At 43.2% G+C, this 22,748-nt stretch overlaps 2 protein-coding genes across 2 annotated transcripts in view; both read right to left on the reverse strand.

Moving 5' to 3' along the window:
* Positions 1-4,080: 4,080 nt before the first annotated feature.
* On the reverse strand, positions 4,081-5,519 carry gnrh3 (gonadotropin-releasing hormone 3). The gene is made up of 4 exons (XM_088385488.1): positions 5,380-5,519; positions 5,162-5,308; positions 4,597-4,677; positions 4,081-4,290 (listed from the first exon to the last, which is right to left on the reverse strand). Exons 2-4 carry the CDS (start codon positions 5,297-5,299, stop codon positions 4,234-4,236), a joined length of 276 nt encoding a protein of 91 aa, XP_088241614.1. The 5' UTR covers positions 5,300-5,308; positions 5,380-5,519; the 3' UTR covers positions 4,081-4,233.
* A 1,515-nt stretch (positions 5,520-7,034) lies between these two features.
* Positions 7,035-22,748, reverse strand: part of LOC148393025 (receptor-type tyrosine-protein phosphatase epsilon-like) — a 35,286-nt gene continuing 19,572 nt past the window's right edge. The window contains exons 7-27 of the mRNA XM_088385463.1: positions 22,259-22,336; positions 19,409-19,596; positions 15,184-15,255; positions 15,009-15,105; positions 14,759-14,832; positions 14,188-14,324; positions 13,949-14,039; positions 13,798-13,874; positions 13,688-13,724; positions 13,200-13,297; positions 12,502-12,621; positions 11,600-11,763; positions 10,621-10,756; positions 10,273-10,422; positions 9,713-9,806; positions 9,258-9,334; positions 9,001-9,135; positions 8,800-8,925; positions 8,318-8,469; positions 7,353-7,488; positions 7,035-7,244 (exon numbers count right to left, since the gene is read on the reverse strand). Of these exons, the coding sequence (XP_088241589.1) occupies positions 7,170-7,244; positions 7,353-7,488; positions 8,318-8,469; positions 8,800-8,925; positions 9,001-9,135; positions 9,258-9,334; positions 9,713-9,806; positions 10,273-10,422; positions 10,621-10,756; positions 11,600-11,763; positions 12,502-12,621; positions 13,200-13,297; positions 13,688-13,724; positions 13,798-13,874; positions 13,949-14,039; positions 14,188-14,324; positions 14,759-14,832; positions 15,009-15,105; positions 15,184-15,250 (2,043 nt within the window). The 5' untranslated portion in view covers positions 15,251-15,255; positions 19,409-19,596; positions 22,259-22,336 and the 3' untranslated portion in view covers positions 7,035-7,169. The remainder of the gene's footprint in view (positions 7,245-7,352; positions 7,489-8,317; positions 8,470-8,799; positions 8,926-9,000; positions 9,136-9,257; positions 9,335-9,712; positions 9,807-10,272; positions 10,423-10,620; positions 10,757-11,599; positions 11,764-12,501; positions 12,622-13,199; positions 13,298-13,687; positions 13,725-13,797; positions 13,875-13,948; positions 14,040-14,187; positions 14,325-14,758; positions 14,833-15,008; positions 15,106-15,183; positions 15,256-19,408; positions 19,597-22,258; positions 22,337-22,748) is intronic.

Here is a 22,748-nt window from a genome sequence, read left to right on the forward strand (position 1 = left end):
CGTTCGCAAAACGCGGATGGGGCCTTTTCGTCGCTGCTAATTGCCATTAGCGTGGGGGCAAGGCGCGCTACCACGCCGCGACCGGCCGGACGAGCCTCAAATGTGGGTTGCGGCATCGCGCGAGGAGCGACGGAGAAAGGGGTGAGCTAAAGGCGGCAGTGGCGCGGGCGGGCCGCATCGTGGGGTGGGAGGGTCTGCCGTTAGATGGAGGTCAGCGGGAGTTGAGGACCCTGAAGATTACAGTTGGCTAGCCGCGACCCCTCTCTGACAGGATCTGAGCCCGCCCTCCCAGCAGAGGCGGACCCTCGCGTCGGGCCAAGCCGCCCATTAGCGAGGCCAATAATGTTCACAGGCTCGGCGCTAGCTGCGAATCAAAGCCGGCGTGCATGCTCCGAAATGACCGGAGAGAGTCTTTAAATGATTCTTAATAAGACAGTAGCGCTGCGAAGGAACCTTCATCTTAATATTTCTTCTTTTATGATCTTTTTTATTGTTTTTGTTTATTGAAGAAGCGGCTGTTCATACGACGCGTGCACTTGTGTGTTGTGAGGAAAAAATGGCGGCTTCTCATTAGTTGCATCATTTTCAACCACTGATTCTTTGAGTATTTTTTAACGAGAGTAGAATTGCCAAATTTGCGCATTTTCTGATTTTCCCGTCATCCCTATGGGAGCTTTACGCTACAATATTAATTTAAAAAAAATGAGTCCCGGCTCCCTAGAGTCGAAGCAAGCGCCGCTATCAAAAATCCTACACGGCCACCAATAGGAAGCTGGAGAACGTTGACTTCTATCGCTTGGAAAAATAAGACATGCTGTAGATACTTTGCATCGGTTCTTAAGACCAAAAAGAATGAAATGGTGTCACTCTTCCGTGAAGCGGACGACTCCCGTCTCTTTGCTAACAAAGTGTCTGACGACAAGAATGAGAAGCAAGAAGAGCCTATTTCCACAACACAAACACACTTCCGGGCCCTTTAGCGAGCTTGACTCGCATAACTTTGGAGACGTATCCAGCAAAACACAGCTGTATTCATTCATATTTAACACCTCCTCCTTTTCCCGCCGCTTTAACGTTCTTCTTTCTCGATCAAAGCCGCGCACAACAGGAAGCTTCCCTGCCAGCAGAAGCAGTGAGGCCTACGGTACATGGTGAAAAACTTCACTCAAATACTTGATGATGCTTTTTGTGATCACCAAAATGTACCGAATACTTTCTAGTAGCGGCGATACGACTCTTTAGGTGATTGATTCAAGTCTTTGTGAGATTTGGGAGGGGTTGGTGGGGGGGGGGGACATCATGTTTGCTGCAAGTGATGGAATGGAAGAGAGGCAACTACTTGGCATGAAAAGCTCAAGAGTGACACCATGTGGAGCCAAGTGGTAGCAAAAAGGACAAAGTGGACTTGACAAAGTTGTAACTCAAGAGATTTTTTTGGTTTAAATATGTAATTAAAATTTCCCCACAGACAATAAGTTCCAAGACGTACAGTAGCACCTTCCCAAGTCTCTTCAAGACCTCCCCGACATTTTAGACGTCCTCTGAAGATGACTTTGCCTTCGACGAGGTGCGTAGCCTGAGGGAATGTAGTAAGACCCATACTCGGCCGCCATTGATGTGCGGCGGGCGCGACCCCTCCGGGGGAAAATTATCATTCCGTCCGTAACGGGAGCCACAACAAGCACCTGGAAATTGACTTTATTACGCACCGCGCTTCAAGAAAACTTTGCGATATGACCTGTTGGAAAGTTATGCAGATGAGAGGATGCTGAGTTGATTGACAGCTGGGCTAATGCGGCCTTGGATGGAGCAAATGTATCCAAAGGCAGGAAAATAAGAAAAATGAATGCCTTCTTAGTTTTTTTTTTGGTCATTGTAGGTTTATTTAATTTTATTTATGAATATAAATATATTTAGTGCTTTTTTAATGGCCATTAAATGTACGCATATTTTTGCTTTTCCCACCGCGAATAGCAAAATTGCCTCAAATTAATTGCCGAACGTGTTGGCCCAATTAGCGTCAAAACATGTATACATTTAAATTTTAATAAAAAGCTTGCAGTAAAATTGTTCATGAGAAAAAAGTTAGAATAGAATTATTCTAAAGAATCCCCCAATGCCAACTTTAAATGTGTCAAACGGCACTCAAATGAAAAAATGAACGCCTCGCCCTTCGTAAATGGAATTCCCTGTGAGCAAGGACACGCAACAATGGACCATTCTCCGTTTCCTCGTCCCTTTTCCATTGCCATCCGCCAATGGACGTGACCTCGGCGCGGGCGAACAATGGGGGCGAGCCCGGCGCGTTTGGCTTCCAGCCACCTCGTGCTTTGTTGTTATATTTAAGGATGACACGGGCGCCCGCCATTGTCTTCACCGCGATTATTCCCCGCCGCCGTTTTTTGGCCCCAGTTGTGGCTCTTTGATGAAAAAGGTCGCACGCTCAATTGGAAAACAGTCATTAAAATGCGCTGGGTAGTATTCACCCGTGTGCTTTGGGTGGGTGGGGTGGGCAACTCAACTGAGCTGGTTAATCAAAAGTTAATTATATAATTTTCATGCAGATGAGGGGGAACATTCAAATGAATCCCAACCCTACAATCATTAAAAAAAATAAATAATGAAAATGCGGGCCTAAAACGCTGTAAAATGTTCAGGGACCGCGAGGCTGTAAACAATATGAAGTTTAATTTGAGGTAAACAAAGTGAATATCCACTAGGGGGGTCCGTGCGAAGGAGAAAGTGAGGTTAAATCAAATTTGGCAACACTGATAGCGGCAGGTTTTTGTTTGCATCCTGTCGCTACGTGCAATTAAACAGAACCTTGAAAAGAATGTCGGTCTTATCTGTAAACAGGAATTAACCTCCGCTACGTGTGGCAAATTGAAAAATCTTTTTTTTTTTTAATTTACCTTTTCAATAAAGTCTCATTGTGAACTTGAGTGTAAAAGCCCCGGACATGATTTCCTGCTGTAACTTTGTCAAAGAAGTTTCTATGCAAATTACCAGCATGAATATTAAAAGCAGGTCGACGACATAACGCAAGAGCAAAGCGCATTGTTCTGGAATGGAATGTGTCTTAATTCCTCCGGCTTCTTCTTTTCCCTCCATAACGTGGACTTTTCCCAGTAGCGTCGCCAGTTCATCGGTGTGCCTTACGACAAAGAATGGCGGGCCCCTCGTGCACCGGGCGATTAGCGCGGGGGCGCCGTCTGTGGGGGTTTTGCTGCCGAATCAGTTCTCTCGCTTAAACGTACGCCCCCCTGCTGATACGCTTCCTCTCCCGAAAGGAAAATTCCACGTTTTTGTAATGAAGCCCAGCAATTTGCTCAACGAGGGAAAGGGGGATTCGGGCCAGTTACGTTCGGTATCTAAAAGAGCCGTCGAGGGGAGTTCGACCAATAGTTCAACGCTGGATTTGGAGTGGGAAATCGCATGGGAAATCGGGGTGTGCTTTTTTTTTTGTTATCATGAACATGGTGGTAGAAAAAGTAGCAGGCAGTTCAAATGCTAACTTCCGATTCAGATACCTTTTTGAAAACTAGCCTATTGCTGTAGTTTTTGTAGGGATGAACATTTACGCACCCAATGACTTTTTGCACGATTATCGTGTGGTGTGTTTGTTATGCAAGTTATTTTTAACTCTTTCCCCCAAAAGATGTTCCTTTTCTACTATATACAATTAATTTTGCGTGTAAAAACGTATTAAATCCCCCCAAAAAGTAAAGCGCTCCAGATTCCCGTGTTTTAACTTTGGCACGGCGCTCAGATGGTGTCAATGACAATGGAATGTGGCCAAGTGTAACACGTCGAGTGATGTCACTGATTTGTGATAAATTGTCTTAATCAGCAGCTGCTGTCACGCCAGCATCGCCGCCGTCACGGCTCCGTCATGCTTGTCGGTCGCGGCTGCTTGACAAAAAAAAACAAAAAAAAAAAGGCAATTTTGTCCACTTAAGGGGTGTCAAAGGTTGGGTTTTTTTTGTCCCCCGCCTCTCCTTTTATTACGCATTCCCAATGAACACATGACAGCCGGGCCTCGCTTTGGCAGCTTAAATTGAATAAATAAGTTGATGAGGCTTCAAAAAGAGTTTATTCCAATTTCACAATTTCAGTTTGACTGCCACAGACATGCCTATCAATGACACTGGTGCAATAAATGTGTTGCCCTTGGGGGAGGTATCCATCACTGCTGTAGATAATCATGTAAATTGTCTTTTTTTCCCCCTCTTTTCATTTATAAGAGAATCTTTTCTTTCGCTCAAAATGATGGGAATCATCATCATCCATCTGCAGAGATTGGAACGAGACCTCTTTAATATTTCATTTAATTTGTCGTAAGCGCTTCAACAGAGCATATTTGCAAAAGCCTAAGTCAATGTGAGCGAGGCGGGGAAGGGGGGCTACTCGTATATTTAACGACGGCCCAAAAAAGAGACAAGGAAAAATGACATTTAAAAAAACAAGGTAATTGAGCATTTTGTATACTGTGGCAGCTGCTCGAGGAGCCGAGCGGCGCAACTCTGCTGCGGTGTACATTAATATTGCACAATTGAGGGAGACATCCGCCATCAATTATGTATAATAAACACTTACTACATTGTATGGTCGACGTCTCTCATGGGTTTGGGCACTCGCCTCTTCGGGAAGAGACACCACGCCCCCTGTACCCATCATCTACAAAGTAAGTGCAACACAAGTGGCAAGGGTGAAACCTCAGCATGAGCACAAGAACTGTATTTAAAAATAAAAAAGTGAAACAGTCAAAGTCAAATAATAATTTTTTTTTTTTTTTTAAATATAACCAGAGTTCAAAAAATCAAATCTGGAAAACCAAAAATCAAACAGAAAACCAAAATACATAAGGATTTTAAAATAAAATGTAAATATAACAAAAATAGATGTAAAAAATGTAAAAATAATCCCCAAAAAAGATGCAATGACCCTAAAAATAAAATAATGAAACTTAAATCTATAGTAAATAAATTGAAACCAAAACATAGAATGTTTGAAAATTGTAGAAAAAAAATAGAATATACTCTAAGGTAAAATAAACAAAAATAATATGAACAATTCCACACTAAAACAAGAATACACAAATCATTATTTGACCAAACCATTGTCAGAATAACCTAAAATTGAAGTGAGAGACTCAACTGACCCTGATGGTGGCCTCCAGCTCGCCCACGCTTCTCTTGCCGCCCGGCAGCCATCCGTACGACCAGTGCTGGGCCGAGGCCGCCTGGAGCAACAAGGCCAACAGCAACACGTGCGCCACCGCTTTGCGACCGACCTCCATCGTGGCTTTCTGCAGGAAAACAATCACGACATCACATCAGCGGCAAAGATCGCAATACAGAGCGCACCCGAGCCACTCACCTTTCGATTAGTCTCGTTAGCATGTGCTGCAACAGAACCTTTTTTTTTTTTTATAGGCACCAGGATTATAATCCCTTCTCCGCAGGTGTGACACGCTCACATGCTAATGGTGCCGCTAATGGAGGTGCCTAAGTGCTCGAAAAAGGCCACCGTCGCCATGAGGATTGGAGCGGCAGGAGACCTGCAATATATTCGTGTGCACCTGTTGGGAGCAAGACAAACAGCGTAGCCATTTCTCTCACATGTATTATTTATTAGAATCAACTTTAGTACAAGAGACTCTAAAAAGGCATAAAGTTACATGGAAACCACTTTTTCTTAATGTAGCAGCTTACAAGGCCTCCAAACGATTACAATTATGTCGAAATATAGAACTTAAAGCTTTGTGATGAGCACGAGACACAAAATGACTTACCTAGAAATGCAATAGTACAAAGAGCAAAACCCTTGTTTGTCCGATATCAAGCGCATCCGTCATAATAGTCGCTAAATTATTCACCGAAAAGATCATCCATACTACATGCTTGCTTAACTATTAAAACTGCAGATTTAAAAGCGGAGAAAGTTCAACACGTCTTCAGGTCGTCGTTAAAAACTAAACACCGTGTCACTCGGTGACAAATATTTCACGATTAGAAGTGTTTTTTCGGCGCCTCTAATCAAACATGCATGCCGGGGAAATGGCAAGTGTGTCCAAGTGAAAAAAAGCGGAATATGATACTTGGCAGCCGGAGGAGAAAAAACATGTTTGAATGACATGTTTTTTCTGGGAGTGATTAGACGTTATTTTCAATATGGGTTAATGGCATTTTGCAGCGTCAGGCACCCGAGCACTAAGTAACATGGCCACGGGCAAGAAAAGACAGTTGGCCACGTCGAATCAAACCACAACAGACAGCCGACGCTAACTTATTCATTTGAGACCGACTTTCAGCGACAGAGTTGAATGCACGTTGCATTGTTGGGGATTAGAAAGAAGGTCCCGGATGAAACCTACACATTTCAACGTATTTGCTGCAAATCTACATACGCGTTTAAAGAAAAGGCATTGCGGTTCAATAAAGAGTAAAGCGGAGTTGACAAAGCATTTCCATTGCAACGCATTTTAGGTAGGAAGTCAATATCGACGAATAAAGCTACATCTCACCTAAGAATAGAAATTTTCTTCAATATTCAAATATTCTGTATACAGAGGTGCCTTGAGATCCGAGTTGAATTTTCTTACATGATCATGCTGTAACTTAAAACACCTTTAGGAAGCGAAATAGCATTAAAAATATTGCAGTTCATAAAAAATTAAAATGTGGTATATCATGATTCTTTACTTGCGGATCTTTCTGCTGAGCGCATCTAGCCACAAGGAGGCATTAAAATACGATCTTGCAATAGAGACAAACTGCATTTGTAGTTTCTCGCAGAGGATAAAGAATATACGCAAACATGTTTTGCTGCTTTGTCTGTGTTCAAATAGTTCCATAAAGTGTGAACACGAGCTAGCCTGTCTACGGTTTTTGCCATTCTACATTAGCATTAAGGTAGCAGATTCTCTCACATGCGGGGTCGCCGCCATCTCAAGGCACCATTGTATTAACATCACGTTACTCTACTTATTATAACATACTGAGCGAACATTTTCAAATAAAAGACTAAAAGGCTCCCGCAAAAATGACAGATATGTTTTTCCATATGACAGTATGATACAAAATGTAAAACTTTAGAAAATGTACATTCAATACCCCCCCCAAAGAAAAGTCAATTGCATAAGTTAAGCAAACGGTAGAAGGAGCAGGTTATTTAAAGTTGGCGTAGTCTGAGAAGATGTCAACAAAATCCTGCACCACTCGGTAGCAGAAGTCGTACTGCTCCTGAAAAACAAAGGCAACACAAAACGTTAAGACGCCATGTGTTAGCATGCGCGTCGCAAACTCCACAAACGGGATTTGTTGTTTTGCTGTCTCCTTTGCAAACATTACCACGGTCTGCACCATGTGCGGCCGCTGCGTGCGTAAACTCTTGACGGTCTGGAAGACGTCCAGCAGGCCTTCCGCCTTCACGCGCTCCAGAATGTTGCTGAGGGCGATGAAAGTCCCCGTCCGGCCCGCGCCGGCACTGAAAGACGGGGAACCGCGTTACACTTGGGGATGCAGATGTAAGTTATAGCCATCACGGGCATTAGCGGTGAAAGAACTGGCAACAAAAGTGAGCACACCCCCATGTATGCCTTTCATCCATTTGAATGCAACGGGTCGGCGAGAGGAAAGGTGACCTCCGTGTGGGCTAATGGTGCTAATACCCCCCCTCCCCCCTCCACTTAAGGAGAGACTAATCCGAACGCTAACACTAATCAGCGTGGAAGCTGAGTGTTTGACTGAGCCGATGTTTACTCGTGATGACGGGACGGCGAGGGAGCGAGCGCCGGAATGATGTGCAATTTGGACGAGTGCGGCGAGACGCCGGGGGATCGGTGAGGGTTAGTCCCGCTCCCGTGAGGCCATGGGGGGGCTTTAAAAAGCTCCTCTTAGACAAGCGGTGATGAAGGCAAAGAGCGGAGTGATGACACCATTTCCTGTCGTTAGTTCATCTTATCAGATTAATCATAGTGGGGGAGTCGGAGGATATTTCACTTTGAGAGGTTTTAATTGACTGCGAACGGGCGGATTGGATCGATCCCACCGGGCCGTCGCCGCTTTAGAATCACTTCACCTGAAGCTAGGTTCTGATCAAAGCATCCACTGAGAAGTCTTTATAAAGGATCACATAAGTGGTTTAGGCATAAGAACGGCGGCTCCGCTGGGGCAACGAGGGGACTTTCTTGTAAGTGACGTTCTAGAAAGGGAAAATGTAGCGTTTAAACGCAAAAACACTTTCCAATATCACCCACCACTTAGCTCCAAAAGAGCTTATAAGCAGCCGAGGCGGGAAGACAAAAGAGCCTCACCTGCAGTGCACCACGATGGGACGGTTTCCAGACTGCTGCTGCTGCCTCTGCACCGAGGCGATGATGTCAATCATCCCTCGGCCCTCCGTCGGTATTCCAATCTCGGGCCATCCGTGGAAGTGGAAATGTCGGACGTGTTGGGAGCGGTTCTCCTGGCGGGACATGGCGGAGTTGTTATTTCACAATGCCAAAGTGAAAGTCATGCTTACAGTGCATACAAAAGAGCACGTTAGACTTGCTGCATTGTTTGTGCTCAGACAAATAAAATCTCATAGATGCTAATGGTTAGCACCTTAATAGTGCAATGTTGTTCTTTTCTTCAAATAATTTTTATTTTCCCGTCTGCATAGTAAAATGTGTACCATTGCAGAAATGAAAACAATCTGCCTTAACTTGTTAGAGACAATATATAATGTTAAATAATATTATCAGAGATGTATTAATTTTTTTTCCCTCCATCAAACCAGGTTTGTGCTACGTACCGGTCTGCAAGTGAGGACCAAGTCTTTGAGAGTGAACATTTCGCCCTGCGAGTCTCCGCTCAGCTCCACCGTGTAGTCTCCAAATGTCACACTGCCCTCTGATGGCCAATACTGGAAACACTTTTCCTGTCGGCAAAGGTTTGCTTCACTAGGTACTTTTCAACCTGGGCAAACGTGTTGCGAGCGTGCGGCGTGCTGCACCTGCTCCCTCTCCTTAAGTTCAGTCAGCATAACGATCGAGTGGCACCTCCACTCCCACACCATCCTCCAGAAGTCCTCCGCCGTGTGAGACAGGGGGGCCTGGGTTGCGATGAAATAGTCCTTCTGCCTGTAGCCCTGGAGGGCACAGCGCAACACTCCAGGAAAGATGTTTTGCATCGTTTCAGAAGGAGACGATGAGCTTTTTATTTATACTTCTATGGGAAAATCTATAGAGGAGGCGGCGGGGGGGTTCTTACGTCAATAAAGGAGGCATTGATGTAGTCGGTGAACTCCTGCCCTCGTTTCACTGAAAGTATGACTCGGTTGAAATCATCTGTGCCAGGGAAGAAAAAGGAGAACTTTTTCAAGCCAATAAAAGTGGGAAAGAAGAGGCAAGTGTCACTTGGGTCCAAAACAGCAAAAGAACGCTCAGATGTATTTTATAGCTAATACAGAGCAAAGATTCAATGAAAACTGCCCATTTGTGAAGCTAGTCTTTAAGAGAGTGGGTATTTTTTAATTAGCATGAGTATAGGAAACAATTCTGCCTAGCAACAAGTGACTGCATGCACAATAAAAGTGTTTTGTCCATTTTTGCACATGTTCAGGTTAGGGTGACATGTCGGTCGTACGGCATCGTGTCACTTTGATGCGACCGGGATGTGATGTATTATGGAAATGCGGAGAAGGGAAGAATCAAAGTATGCCTTACATGGGATGATCTGAAGCACGCGGTTCTTCTTCATGTTGGCTGGGAGGTTCCCCGTTCTCATGTTCTCCTTCATTATGCGCACGTTGGTCAGCTTCTGATGGGGGGGGGGGGAGTAAACTGCGGTTAGGAAGGCTGCTTTGTCATCGCTTCTATTTTTTTTTCCTTTATCTGTCTATTATATTTTATCTGCAGTTGCATGTATGGCAATCCATCAAGAGTTTAAATACTGTTCATCTTTTTGTATGAGTGCTCAGGCGTACCTAATGTTGTGACCCCAGAGTGTATTTCAAAAGTGCTAAAATATTTACTGCTTCAAGTAAACAACAGCAACAGCAAAGTTCTAATCAGTGGAGAGGAGACGGCTATGAGTAAAACATGAAAAGTTCCCGCCGAGCTGCCGTTAATTCTGCACGGCAGATGGAGGCACCTTATAAAGCGTTGTTATTAATGTCGCCGCCGCTCAGAGCGCCACCCTGGGCCAGATCTCGGGCAAAATACCGTCATGTTGGGACGATTCATTACGGAAATGTTTCAAACGCTGGCTGTCTCTCTGAGCGTACCCGGAACTCCTCCTCCAGGCCCAGTCTGTCATGGGGGGCCCTGGTGTTGTGAAGCCTGTGCAGATGTCCCTCAAGAGAGCACACGTCCAGCTCCGTGTCTCCGTATAGGTAGTACTCCAACAAGGCCTGGTAGATGAAGGAGTACTGCATCTGTGGAGTGGCAACAAAGGGAGTCAGAACCAGAGATGGAGAGTTTCTTTTCTTTTTTTTTTTGCTTGCGCTTCCTCTTCAAGTATCACTGACAGTTTGTTTTGCTGTGTGTTTTTTTTTCTATTGTTTGTTTGCCTCGCACGGCAACAACAACTGTCAGTCGGCAGGCGCGGTGGGTCAGCAGGGGTCAGAGCTTACATCGGTTTGGATGAGTTGACAGCGCTGCTCTCGTATTCTGCTCACAAAGCCGAAGACGTCCACCCTCTGCTCCGTGTGCATCATGTCGATCAAGCTGTCAATGACAATGAAGGTGCCCGTCCTCCCCACCCCCGCGCTACGCACACACACATACACACAAGAAGACAACACTTGTCAGACAACTTGTAAGACGGGTGGAAAGAACATCACTTTTCAAAAAAACAACACGTACAATACTGTACAAAGGTCTTGGGTCACCAATGGATTTTTTGACTGTTTTCAATTCTTCAACTTATTTTGGCCAAGAAAAGAGGAATGTTTTAAAAAGTCAAAGACGTTGTGCGTGTGCCAAGGAAGAACCGTCAAGCAAATAAACAAAAAATAAATGAAAATAAATAAGAAATTACTTTTGGCTACGTCTGTCCCCCATGTTGCACTTTCTAAAACAACAGTTCGAAAAAATACAGCATGATGCACAAGTAGTGAACGGATAAAGTAATATCGAGTCATCTCATGTTTTGCTTTGCATGGCAAGGGGTGAAAGGTGTCCCTGAAATCTCTTCCCAGCTGTTAAAGCTGCCAACAATCGCCCTATGTTCCTCCATTTCCTGTAAAAGGTATAAATTCCAGATGCCCAACTTTTTTTTGTCCATTTAATGTATATTATTGCTGCATGTATAGAAAAGATTTACAAGGGTCATTCCGGCAGAAAGGTGCGGGAGCCCCGGGCGCTGAAAAACAACAGCGAGCACCTGTTGCAGCACTCGGCTTGACCCGTCAAACAAAAACTGCACGTACGCACAAACCAGGCGGGAAAAATGGCCTCGTTACCGTATAATTCAACCGATATTATCCCCAAAAGACAGCCGTGCTCACTTCTGTAAAATAGTATTCATAATTGCAACAATCTGCCACGCTATAATAACTTGCAAAAACAGGGAGGGCGAAAAAAAAAAAGGCCTAATTGTGTTCTTGTTACCTGCAGTGCACCACAATGGGTCCGGCGTAGGACGGGTTGACAGCCTTGACCTTCTTGAGGAATTTCAGCATGCCGATGGGCGAGAACGGCACCCCGAAGTCTGGCCAGCTGGTAAAGTGGAGCTGAGTGACCAGGCACGGGGCCCGGGGCCCATCACTGCCCTGCTGTGAAGAACAGACGGGCACAGTTAATGTCGGCGCGTGAGTAATGCTCATTGGGAGCACGCGCACACAAAACCGGGCAAGTCAGATGACTTGAGTAAAAAGTACAGAATTGCAGTCTTCCTAGTGTGATCGCAATATTTCATTTTATTGTCATTTGCTTTTGGCTTAACGTCTCAAAGTTGAAGCGCACGGAGGCGAGACAAAAGCCAGCAGACTCTGCGGCAAAGCCGCTCGACGACACGGCGGATATTGATTCCGCGAGTACATTAACCACATCGGTATATCCTAATGATTTTTTTAATCTTGCATACAAGGCCCTTTTAATATCCCAGATTGTTTTTCAGCCGCAGTTTTGCCTTATTTATTCTATTTTCTATCCTATTATGGCGTACTAAACTGTTTGAAAGCTCCTTCAGGGAGCATTACTTTTTACGTCTTCTCCATGCAGCTTTATTAGACGCTTAATTTTTAATAAGAGATTGCCATTAAAATGATGTATTTTTAATGTCATTTGATAACTACAGTTGGCTCAAATATTAAACAATTTTACTGTGTGCCTAATTAGAGACAATGCTCCCTTAAAAATATTGCCAGGAATGCCTGCTGCAGTGTAATTAAATTTTACTGGTGCGCTCTGGAAATCCATACATGGCACATTTTTAATAAAGCAACAGTTTTTTTTTTTTGTCAGGGGTTTAATGAAAAGAAATGATTTGTGGATGTATAGAATTGACTTACATACTGAATGCAGAATTTGCGAACGGTGTAGTCCACCAGAACGGTGACGTCCTCCGCGGCCACCCTGATGTTGCCGTACATCCAGCAGCCTTTTTCGGGCCAATACTGGAAGCACTTGTCCTGATAATTAAGAAGATGGTTGATCAAATGGGTTAATTGCAATCCACACACAAAAAAAAAGACATCTACATAAAATAATAGGTTTGTATGAATATCGTAGCAAAACTATAAACAAAACAATTTTGCCTTTGCAACTAATAACTATTGCGTTTATATTTTTTGTTTAGTCTGAGCAGGGATTCCAAGGCACTTGACTTTGCGCGTCCCTGTCAGTCAATACGAAGTGCGTGAGCAAAGCTTCAACTCATTAACAAGCCTTTCAGACTAATTATCATGAAGCCTCTCGGGGTCTTATCAACAATTATTGCATCATTGATCGCCGACGCTTCTTCTCCTTCTGCCGTATCAAACCGGCTGCTGAGCTCCCCACTGATCAGCCCTTTGAGGCTCGGCTCATGCAAAAGTCATCAATCGGGGTGACAATGTGATGAGATTGGCGTCTGAGGGACGGGGTCAAATAAATTACAAGAGGGTGACTTTGGGTCATGGAAAGAAAGAACGCATGGGAAAGCCTTTGTGTGGCGCTGCTGTATACTGGAGAGTTTGTGGTTTGGTTTTAGGGTGGTGTGCAAACCAACCTCTTTCCTTTCTTTTAGATTGGTCAGCATCACGATAGTTGCCGTCTTCTGCTCCCAAATCATCCGCCAGAAGTCGGCTACTGTCTCCAACTTGGGACCTGAAGCATATTTGGAATAAAAAAAAAAATCAATTGAATATTAATGAATAAAATTTAGAACTGGACTAGAAAATGTGAGATAGATTTGACTAAAAACGACTGCGGCTTTCTCAAGCAACAAGGTTTTGTAGTGTTGACGTTGTGTGTCCACTAGAGGGAGACAAGGATTCCATACCAACCAATGCAAACTTTTACCTGGCTAAAACAATGATAATTTGAAATCGATAGGGATCTTGTTCACTGATTTTCCCCCCCACATTTCCACCCCCAAAATGTATGACTTTTTTTTCCTCAGGCACCCCTCCCCACAATTTAGAAGCATTTAACTGTTATTAATTTTTTACCAATGCATTTCAGTGGCCATTAGACTAAATAAATACACTTATTTACCTTGAGCAGCAATGAATTTCTTCTTTTGTCTAAACCCCTGCACAAAAGAGCAGACGCTTACTTGTAGCCTCAACATACCGTTTTAAAACTATCAGGCAATTAGAACTCACGTCTATGTAAGATGCGTTGATGTAGTCTGAGCACAAGTGGCCGTTGTGACTGCTCAAGACCACCCTCGAATGGTCATCTGCAAGCGAGAGAGAGGAAATACCTCACATTTCAAGCAAGTCAGTCTTGTCAGGTTGGGGGGGGGGCACTCACATGGTAAAATGTTGGGGTATCTGTTTTTGTCTCTGTTGTGCTCCTTGCTGGCCTCCTCAAAGGACCCGTGGTGGTAGTAACACGGCAGCGACTATAACGAGAAAACCTCATAAGAGCGGGAAACAAAAATACAGAACAACGCTGGCCCCTCGTAAGTTTTGAGTGCTATTTTCAGTATTTGGGCAATGGGCGAGAGGACAAAAGGTTAGCGGCCGGAGCGTTTGCAACGATAAACCCACGTTGAACTCCTCTCGGAAGAGCTTGCCGTCATCGGCCGAGCGCACGCGGTATTCCTCCTCCAGCGCGTCCAGCGGGATGGCAAAGTACCTCTTGGAGGGCGAGGGGGATCTGGGGAGGAGGACCACTCTTTGCTCTCCTGTGATTCAAAAGGAATATATGTCGGTCAGGAGGCTAACGATTCCCACGAGGCGCCATTACGCGCCGGCGTTGCACCTGCAACAACAATAACAAGCCGGGCGGCCATTAAGATTTCCCACTTCTGCCGATTCATGACAGATATGATTTCTCCGACTCGTAAACAGAGCGCCGCTTCGGACCGCCCGAAACTGCCTGGGCTCAAAATGTGTTCTTTCCGTTTATTTATATATATTTTTTTCCCCCCACTTAAAATGAAAGTTTATAAGACTCCCTACGTGCTAGGAAAGCTGAGAGGCCTCCACAAACTTTCCGGTTAGCTCGGACTACACACGGGGAATTGTTCCGATGGCATAAAGAATGTAAATGCATGAATCAAATATCGCTAATAAAAAATAAAATACATTTTGATGGGGTGGTGATTATTTTGAGTACCTTGTTCCTCCAGGAAGCCATTTGGAAGCTTTTTATCCACAGAGGTAACCAGAGCTTTCCTGTGGTTCTTGAACCTTAAAAAGAAAAAAAGAAATGTAACATAAAATTTAATTCTCTATGTAAAGTTTATCCATTCATTCAAGAAAAAAAAATCTGTGTTCATTTAATCAAAAATGTAATTAATAATGAATTTAAATTGAGGTTCAGCATTCGTTTTGTGTGGATGACTTGCAAATTCACGTGACCCCACCTGAGGCAGTAGATGGTCAGCAGGATGATAAAGATGAGAACAAGAGATAAAATCAGTGTGGAGGGCAGCACGTGAGCACCCTGGTGGGTGGGGCTCCCTGGGCAGAGGACAATACAAAATATATATTTTTTAAAAAGTGCTGCCATATCAAGTCACATCAACAATCAGTCTTTACCCGCCGTTTGGTTGCCATGAGTTGAGATGTTGATGGCTGCAGAGATCCCGATCAGAAACAACACCATCGTCTCTGAGGAAGAAACGAGAGGGAGTCCAAAATAAACAGGCCCTGCAATACCACAATACATCCACCGGAGGGCGTTGACTCAATATGCAACACAAGTCAAGCATGTACGCTGGAAGCACTTTTATTTTTCATTATGTAATAAAACGTCATTTATAAAAATTTAAGTAGCAAGAACAAATTGTTTATGAGAAGTAATATTACTTTTTTTTGTTTTTAATAAACACTGCTGTTGTCCAGCAAGCATGCACATGTTGTATTTTTTATTCAGGCTAGTGATCTGACTTGAGGACAGCGGAGTGTTAAAAGGCACATATGTAGAGAATCTAGGTTATAATCTTGACCAGATGGTGTTTTTCTCTCAGGGGCCGAGTCCTATTTATTCCTGCCTGCCACCCTCCTTTCCCTGCTGCTTGCCTGACATCCCTTGTTCACAAGCTCCATTCTCACTTGTCCTTTTTCTCCTTCGACGCTGGGAGCCCTTAGCGCCGCTTTATTTATTCGGGGCTTTCTTAAAGGGGACGTGACCCGCCAAGATCTTTGACAGAAACACGTGATTTGAATCCGACGACACTTTCCGCTTTTGTGTCTTATTATCGCCAAAATGTCGACACTTCACATTGTCGTTTGTTCTGACTCCGACTGAGCAGAGCTGCCGAATAAATTGGGGCTCAATCTACCTAAATGGCTTTGAAGCAACGTCTCGGCATCCAAATTCATAAGACCCCCGTTCTTGTTAGAGAAGGATGAAATCACTCATTGTGCCAATTTGCTTCTTGTGGGTCATCCAGGGGCCTAATTTGTGATGTTTGAGCAGAAGCCTGAGGGGCTTTCACATAAACGCACTTGCGGGCCCCTTACAGCAAAGTCAGCCGCATGTCAAAGTGTTATCGGACGACAAACGAGGACAGAGCTGGGGCACGGGACTTCCAGTCTTAGGAGGCACTGATGCAGAGCAGAGTGGACGCTGACATACATTATGTTGCCGAAAGAGCTGTAAGCACAGTGGAAATGAAAAGTCTACACACCCCTCATCAAATGCCAAGTTCTTGTCATGACAAGATGGAGGCAATTACGATGAGTTTGAAATGGCAAATGCCCAACCTTCTTGTTCCCATAAGGATCCTGTCGTGTGCATTAGCTGGGCAGCCGATAGGCAGGAATGCAAAGTGGAATTGAACATCTTGCGTTGTAACGCTTTAGATTACGAGTCAAATTCTCCCTTTTAAATATTGCATCACTTATGGCTGCTCTTAAAGTTTGGAAATCGAGTTTGGGAAGATGATGCAAGCACAGTTGTTTGCGTTTCGCCTTTTGGCCAATCGGGGGTCGGCGAGCACACTTTGATGTGGACGGTTGTATCCTCCGTTTTTTTTTGTTTTTTTTTATCATTGACAGCAAAATAAATTAGTTTTTGTAGCTTATTCAGTTAGCGATTGATCTCAAGCAAGATGGCTTTTTTGGGGGAATTTCCTGAAAAGATGCAAAAAAGTCTATTCTCTGAGTTTTGAGTCTTTGCGGCAATTAAATGAGCGTGTAGCTTTTATTCCACAGCTACAATGATTACATACTGTTGCTTGAAAGTGGAAAAATTCTCCTCAGGCTAGCCATCAGTGAGAACTAATGCAATTATTTCCAGCTCCGGTACCAGCTTGGCATGAAACGATTTAAATGAGGGAAAAGCGTCCCATCCGAGCATGACGCAACGCTAACAACCAACCAACGGCAAGCTGCTCAGAGCTCCGGGCTAATTCTTGAGAGGAGCTTTGCCTTTATTGTACTGCTGAAGACAACAGACACTTCTCGGAAAAGAAGCCCAAAGCTCATTATTGGGAAAAAAAAATATAAAAAAATCATTTGCTGTATATATTTATGCAAACGCCAGTGCGAAGAGTCTTAATATTTAAAATAAAGCATGATGAAATTGACTCCATGCTGACCTCTGCACCTCATTTAAAGAGCTCTTATAAATAATGGAGCTATAGGATAGAAAGAGGGGGGAAAAAAAAATACATAATGATGTCATTTACACATAAGACACATGCTGATACAAGCGACTCATTATTCTAATGTATGCCGTGGAATTTAAATATCATGAATAAAGTTAAATATTGATTGAAATCAATGTCAGGGAACTTTAATCAGGCTTGGAATTTACATTTAAGGTGTTGGTTGTCATCCTGCGATAAGCGAGTTGAACCTCAACCATGTTGTGCCTCATTACAACTTTTTTTTTTTTTTTAAATTGTATGTATTCACTACCTCAAAGTAAATCGTAATGCAATCCGAAGCATCATCATGCGAGGCTGAAAAAAATCATATCAATTATATATTATCTGTTTATTTATACTTATTTTAAGGCCCTAATTTGTCTTTTTATTCCATTTCTTGCTATTTATGTTAATCCCGCACACATGGCAAGTAATCCACTTTAAATTCTCTTATTTTTTTTATTTTTTTAAAGCCGCCTGCTATAGTAATAAGATGCTTACACCTTCCACAAAGGCGCTGCAAAAAAAAAAAAAAAAAAAAAAAAAAAAAACTGCAGTTGCTTCACAAAATGTGCAAATTAGAAACAGAAAAACAAGCGTGCCAGAATTTTGACGCCGCTAATGTGTTGCTTCACGGAAAGGTTAAGCGAAATAAATCCAAACGCAAATCCTGATTACAGGAGCTAAAAGGCGCAATGAGCCTGCAAGGTTTTATGGACTACTTAGGAGGAAGTACTTGATGTGAAATTGCGTCTAATCACACCTGGAGCCAGATAGTGTGTCAACCCTGCTCGACTTATGAATAACACAATCTGGATCCGATGTTATGCCCTTTCATTAAGAAGCCATTAAGGGCATATTAAGTGCGTGTTGCCGGCGCAGTAAAACAATTCACGGCCAGGTCGTAATCGGCCGACATGGCAAACAGTTTAATTCCTCTTTCGGTGGCCGTGTGATGTTAGTTTGTCGCTTTAATAACATTTACCGCAAGGAAATCTAATAAGGAACCAGTAGGACTGTTTCGTGCATTAATTTGACAATTTGTTTATTAGTGCGGCGATGTACGGCTACAATGTATCAAACGGAGTTGTTTGTAAAAAGTTAATCCTCTCGGGTCGTTGAATAATAGATTAAATTGGTGAATAAGGGACAATTACGGGACATGCAAATTAGGTAGTCGAGGTAAGTGTTGTGTATTCAATTTGAGATTATGACGATAAAATGATTAAATAAGTTATAAAGCCAGTCGACCTGTTTTTTGGCATATAATTGATTGCATTGTTTGACTACACATTGAAACAATAATTGTGCCTTTTTAAAATCAACTCTTAGTATATTTTCATTATGTTTCCTAATAACATTATTTCAAAATGGACAAAATTATTTTTTCCAGATCTATGATGCAAGATGTTGAGTCAAAGGGTCAATGGGAGTTCACTAAGTGGAATATTTCATATAATATATAATTTTTTAATTTATTTTTATGATATTTGGCAGAGTAAAATTCCAATTTAGATTTGTATGGGTGTTTGTTCAATTTAACAACCAAGAGAAATTGGCAAAAATAAGCCATTTTTCGCAGCTTTTGTTTGTGGGGAACATTTGAATGTCATTTACTTTGTTTAAAAAAAAAAAAAACACACAAACAATTGACGAAAAATGTGTGCGTGTATAAACAATTAACATCGCGTTGCTTTGAGGATTAGTTAGCCAATTACGAAAAAACAAACAGGCACTCAACGTTCCGTGTCAAAACCACCTCTCGGAATTTAATTAGAGTCAAGCAATACTGCAGCTACACGTTGTGCATCGATCAATACCTTCTCACAAACAAGTGGCTGCCTCTTCATAAAGAGATTCTTCTTCTCGTTCCGTCAAGGCGATAAAGAACAAAGATGTGTTAAAAAAAACTAAAAATGGAGCGGGAGAACATACATGCCAGCGAAGTGTGTCGGCAGGAAGGGCTGTGCGTGAAAGGATCAATGTCTTGCTTGTTGGCTCACACATAAAGAAAGACATCGGTGGTTGGAAAATAAAAAAAAGAGAATTTTGAAGCTTCACCACAAGAAAATAAACTTCACTCGACATCACTACAACAAACTCTGTGCTCGTGTCGGCATCATCTGCTGCTGCACTTGTCAATTATTCAAATGTTTCCGTTTACTTACATGTCCAAAAAAAGCTGGGCCAGTCTCGGTATCAGTGGAGCCGTGTGTCCATAGCACCAAAGCGTTCCAACTTTTTTTTTTTTCTTCTTTCCCCCAAGGCTTATTGCAACATAGCTCACATCTTTTCAGCTTTGGGTTGCAGAAGGAGTGACGGGCACGGTATTAAGATGGGTCAGAACTTTGGGAACCTGTAAAATGAAGCAGATATGAATAAAATGTTAGTCAAAACAAGGTGATGATCAAATAAGTATACTGTCATCTTATTATAATTGTAAATATTGAAAAAGTAACTTAATAGTGGTCATAAAGGCTTATTAGGTGCCGGCAAAAATAACATACATGTACGTACATATATATCCAAACAAATCAAATTCACTGTGTGCGGTATTCATGTAACGGCTCCCCTCCAAAAAGTAAATAAATTAAAGAAAGATTTGACTGCCAACGTGTTTTACGACTTTGCATCGGTGTGAGAAAGTAGCCACACAAGCACACTACCACCTTTTGTTCCATAAGTTTGAGAACAGGTAATGGAAGATGGAGGTCCAATATTTTTCTTTACCACCACTCCAAAACCAATAGAAAAAAAAAAAAAGCTCATTTGTGCTTTTACAGAGTGAACAGGAAGTTGCCATAAAAATTGGTGGAAGGTTCTTTTAAAAGCGTGTTTGTATGAGTCAGGTTAGCCAAGCAGCTGCGATACATTACGTTCCTCCTTGAGCATGTATTATACATACAGAACTAGTCAGCCACTCACAAAGGTCACAACGCAATCATGTTCCGGCCGCAAAGCTCACATGAACTTTGCCCCGGACCGCGAATACAAATCCTTTTAGCCAATCTGTCAATCAAAAAATGAAGCGAGCACAAAAGGCGCGTTGATCTCTGACTTTTGGCTATTATTTAAAAGAGCGCAAGATATTTAGGATGAGTACTAAAAGCTGTGAATAATAAAGCATATGTGACCGTATAATAGAATTTGAAGGCTCGTGCTAAGCTTGCCGCGCCGGAAATGTGAAATGCGTGTGTTATCATTTACGACGAAGCGCCTGAGCCCAATGATAATGGCGATAAAAAATGCATAAGCTCTAAGTTATTCATATTTCACTTCCCCAAAAAGTCCTGTGGGAGGCTTGTATGAAGCCATCTTTATGTCTGGGTCTCTTTCCAGGCCCGCACACTCACCCGCATTAAAGGGTGGCGTGCACGTGTGGCAGGCGGGGGCGCACGCGCGCACTTCCTCCCCGTGCGGCTCGGCCCACTGACTAAGAGGCCAAACACGCAGCTCATTAAAGTTTGATGGTGTCGCGCTCGCCGATTCAATCATTAATTCATGGCGAAAACAGGCGGAGAAAACGGCAGAGGGCCCGGCGTTGTGATGGAATAATCATTTGTTTCCAACTAAGTGGTTCAATGACACGTCAAGCACCAAAATGATTACTTTGTCGCCATCTTGTGGTCTGCTGAAGTGAGTTGAGGAGCTTCGGTAAAACAAAAGCAGCGCTTTTTTCCCACAGTCTTGCAGAATGAAGAAAAAAACAAACAGGCATAATTGAATCTTCTGGTGTGGTGAGTATGTGACCCCTTTTCGCCCGATTCGCTGGTTTGAATTAATTATGTAATCCTGTCAAGTTTGCGGTAAGACTATTCCATTCCAGTCCCCTAGGTGGCGCTAAAACGGACCAGCTGATTTTACAAAAAAATTGTGAGCCAGCTAAAATGTTGGATACAACAATGCAAACTAATGAGCATCAATAAGAGATTTAAATCAAAACTCTTACTGGCTCACATGATAGTGTACCTAATGAAGTGTCCTTTGTGGTTAACACTGTTCACCACTCTTATTATTGTACTGTGAGATGACCTAGAACTGATGAGCCACTTTGAGTAGATATCGACGAGGACGTGTTTTGACATCATCAACATAATTTCCTGTCCACCCCATGATAACAGCATTATGTCATAATAAAAGAAATGAATCTTCATAATACGTTGACATGCGTCTAACATTAGCTCACCGATATTCCCAAGGACCGCCAGGAAGTGGGCCATGCGGGGAGGCTCGAGATGTGCGCTCTGACTCAATTTCTAATGTAGGCCGTCTAATCAGGCGACAGGAAATGAAGATTACATCGCTTGTTGTGAATGAGGTTATGGAAAATGTTTAATTCATGAATAATCATCCTCCCATCAGGCCACAGTTATGACAGCCACCACTGAGTAAAGGACTGTATGCATTTGTGATCCCACGAGAGCGCTTTACTAAAACGTCAACCTTTTTAAAAGACAAAATGTCAATGTACATGTCAATCCAAACTAAGCATGTGGAAATGCAAAGTGTGCATTATCTATACGCATGTTTTCTTCTCAGAATGAATCTTAAGGCGTACCTAATCTGGTGTCCAGTTAAGTAAAGGAATCTTAAATCCTCAAATCATGTTATTCAGGCACCTCTACCCCATTGTTATGAATGAAGCCTGCAGGCCTCACTGGTGCACGCTGTACTATGGGTAACACCCCCCCCCCCCCCTTTTCGTCTAGACCGGTGCGCGTCCTGCACATACACAGCATACGCCCCCCTCATATGATATTGATTTTGCTTATTTACAACATCGTTGGCGATCGCTTGGCTTTGCTCCACTAACCCATTTCCTTTTACACCGACATCTGAAGGAATGGCAGCGTGGATCACAACAGCTGCCGCGATGCCCACCTTGACGCCATAGGAATTCTACTCGAGGTGTTCGCGGTGCACCGTGGACCGAGCGAGGGACACGAGCACGCAAAAGAAAAAAAAATAGGAATCACGGGCTTGCTTGTTTAGTAGTGATCGCGTTCTCCGCATCTTACCGTGCAACATGACCTCGCCTCAGTCGGCTGGAGAGGATGATGGTGCTTCTGGTTTCCGTATGCACACGCGGGATGCAGCTTTGGAGATGAAGGAGAGAGGAAAGGGCAAGACGAAGAAAAAATGTGGTCAAAACGTGCAACGGTTTATTTTAGCGTCAAATCTGAGTGTTAGGATGCTCCTGCTGGATGAGCTTAGCCGCGTTATGGCAGCCTGTGTGGAGCCAGAAGAGCCCCCTCCTCCCCGCACCCCCCACATATCCATCTTCATATACCACCATCCGGCTGCAGGAGGATGCACTGGCAGGCGCACAACAGTCCCATATCTTTGCAATATTTGCATTAAAGTGTTTTTCTTTTACTTATTTTTTTTTATTTGAAGCGCAACTGGCTCGGTTTGGACAATGGGTTTATTTTAAAACACTGCCATGATAATTACGACAACAAAATAAGTTATAATTGAATTTTACATAAAACAAGTCGCTCAAAACTC

The sequence above is a fragment of the Syngnathus floridae genome, chromosome 9 (genome assembly GCF_059516105.1).
Source record: "Syngnathus floridae isolate MCC-2025c chromosome 9, RoL_Sflo_1.0, whole genome shotgun sequence".
In the NCBI taxonomy this organism is placed as follows: Eukaryota; Metazoa; Chordata; class Actinopteri; order Syngnathiformes; family Syngnathidae; genus Syngnathus; species Syngnathus floridae.

Excerpts from the sequence above, each read along its gene's own strand:
- gnrh3 (XM_088385488.1), bottom strand. The coding sequence starts at position 5,299 with ATGGAGGTCGGTCGCAAAGCGGTGGCGCACGTGTTGCTGTTGGCCTTG. Across the intron at positions 4,678-5,161 it reads AGCTGGAGGCCACCATCAGG|ATGATGGGTACAGGGGGCGT; the intron begins GTCAGTTGAGTC and ends CTTACTTTGTAG. Across the intron at positions 4,291-4,596 it reads GACGTCGACCATACAATGTA|ATGGATGATGATGATTCCCA; the intron begins GTAAGTGTTTAT and ends CAATCTCTGCAG.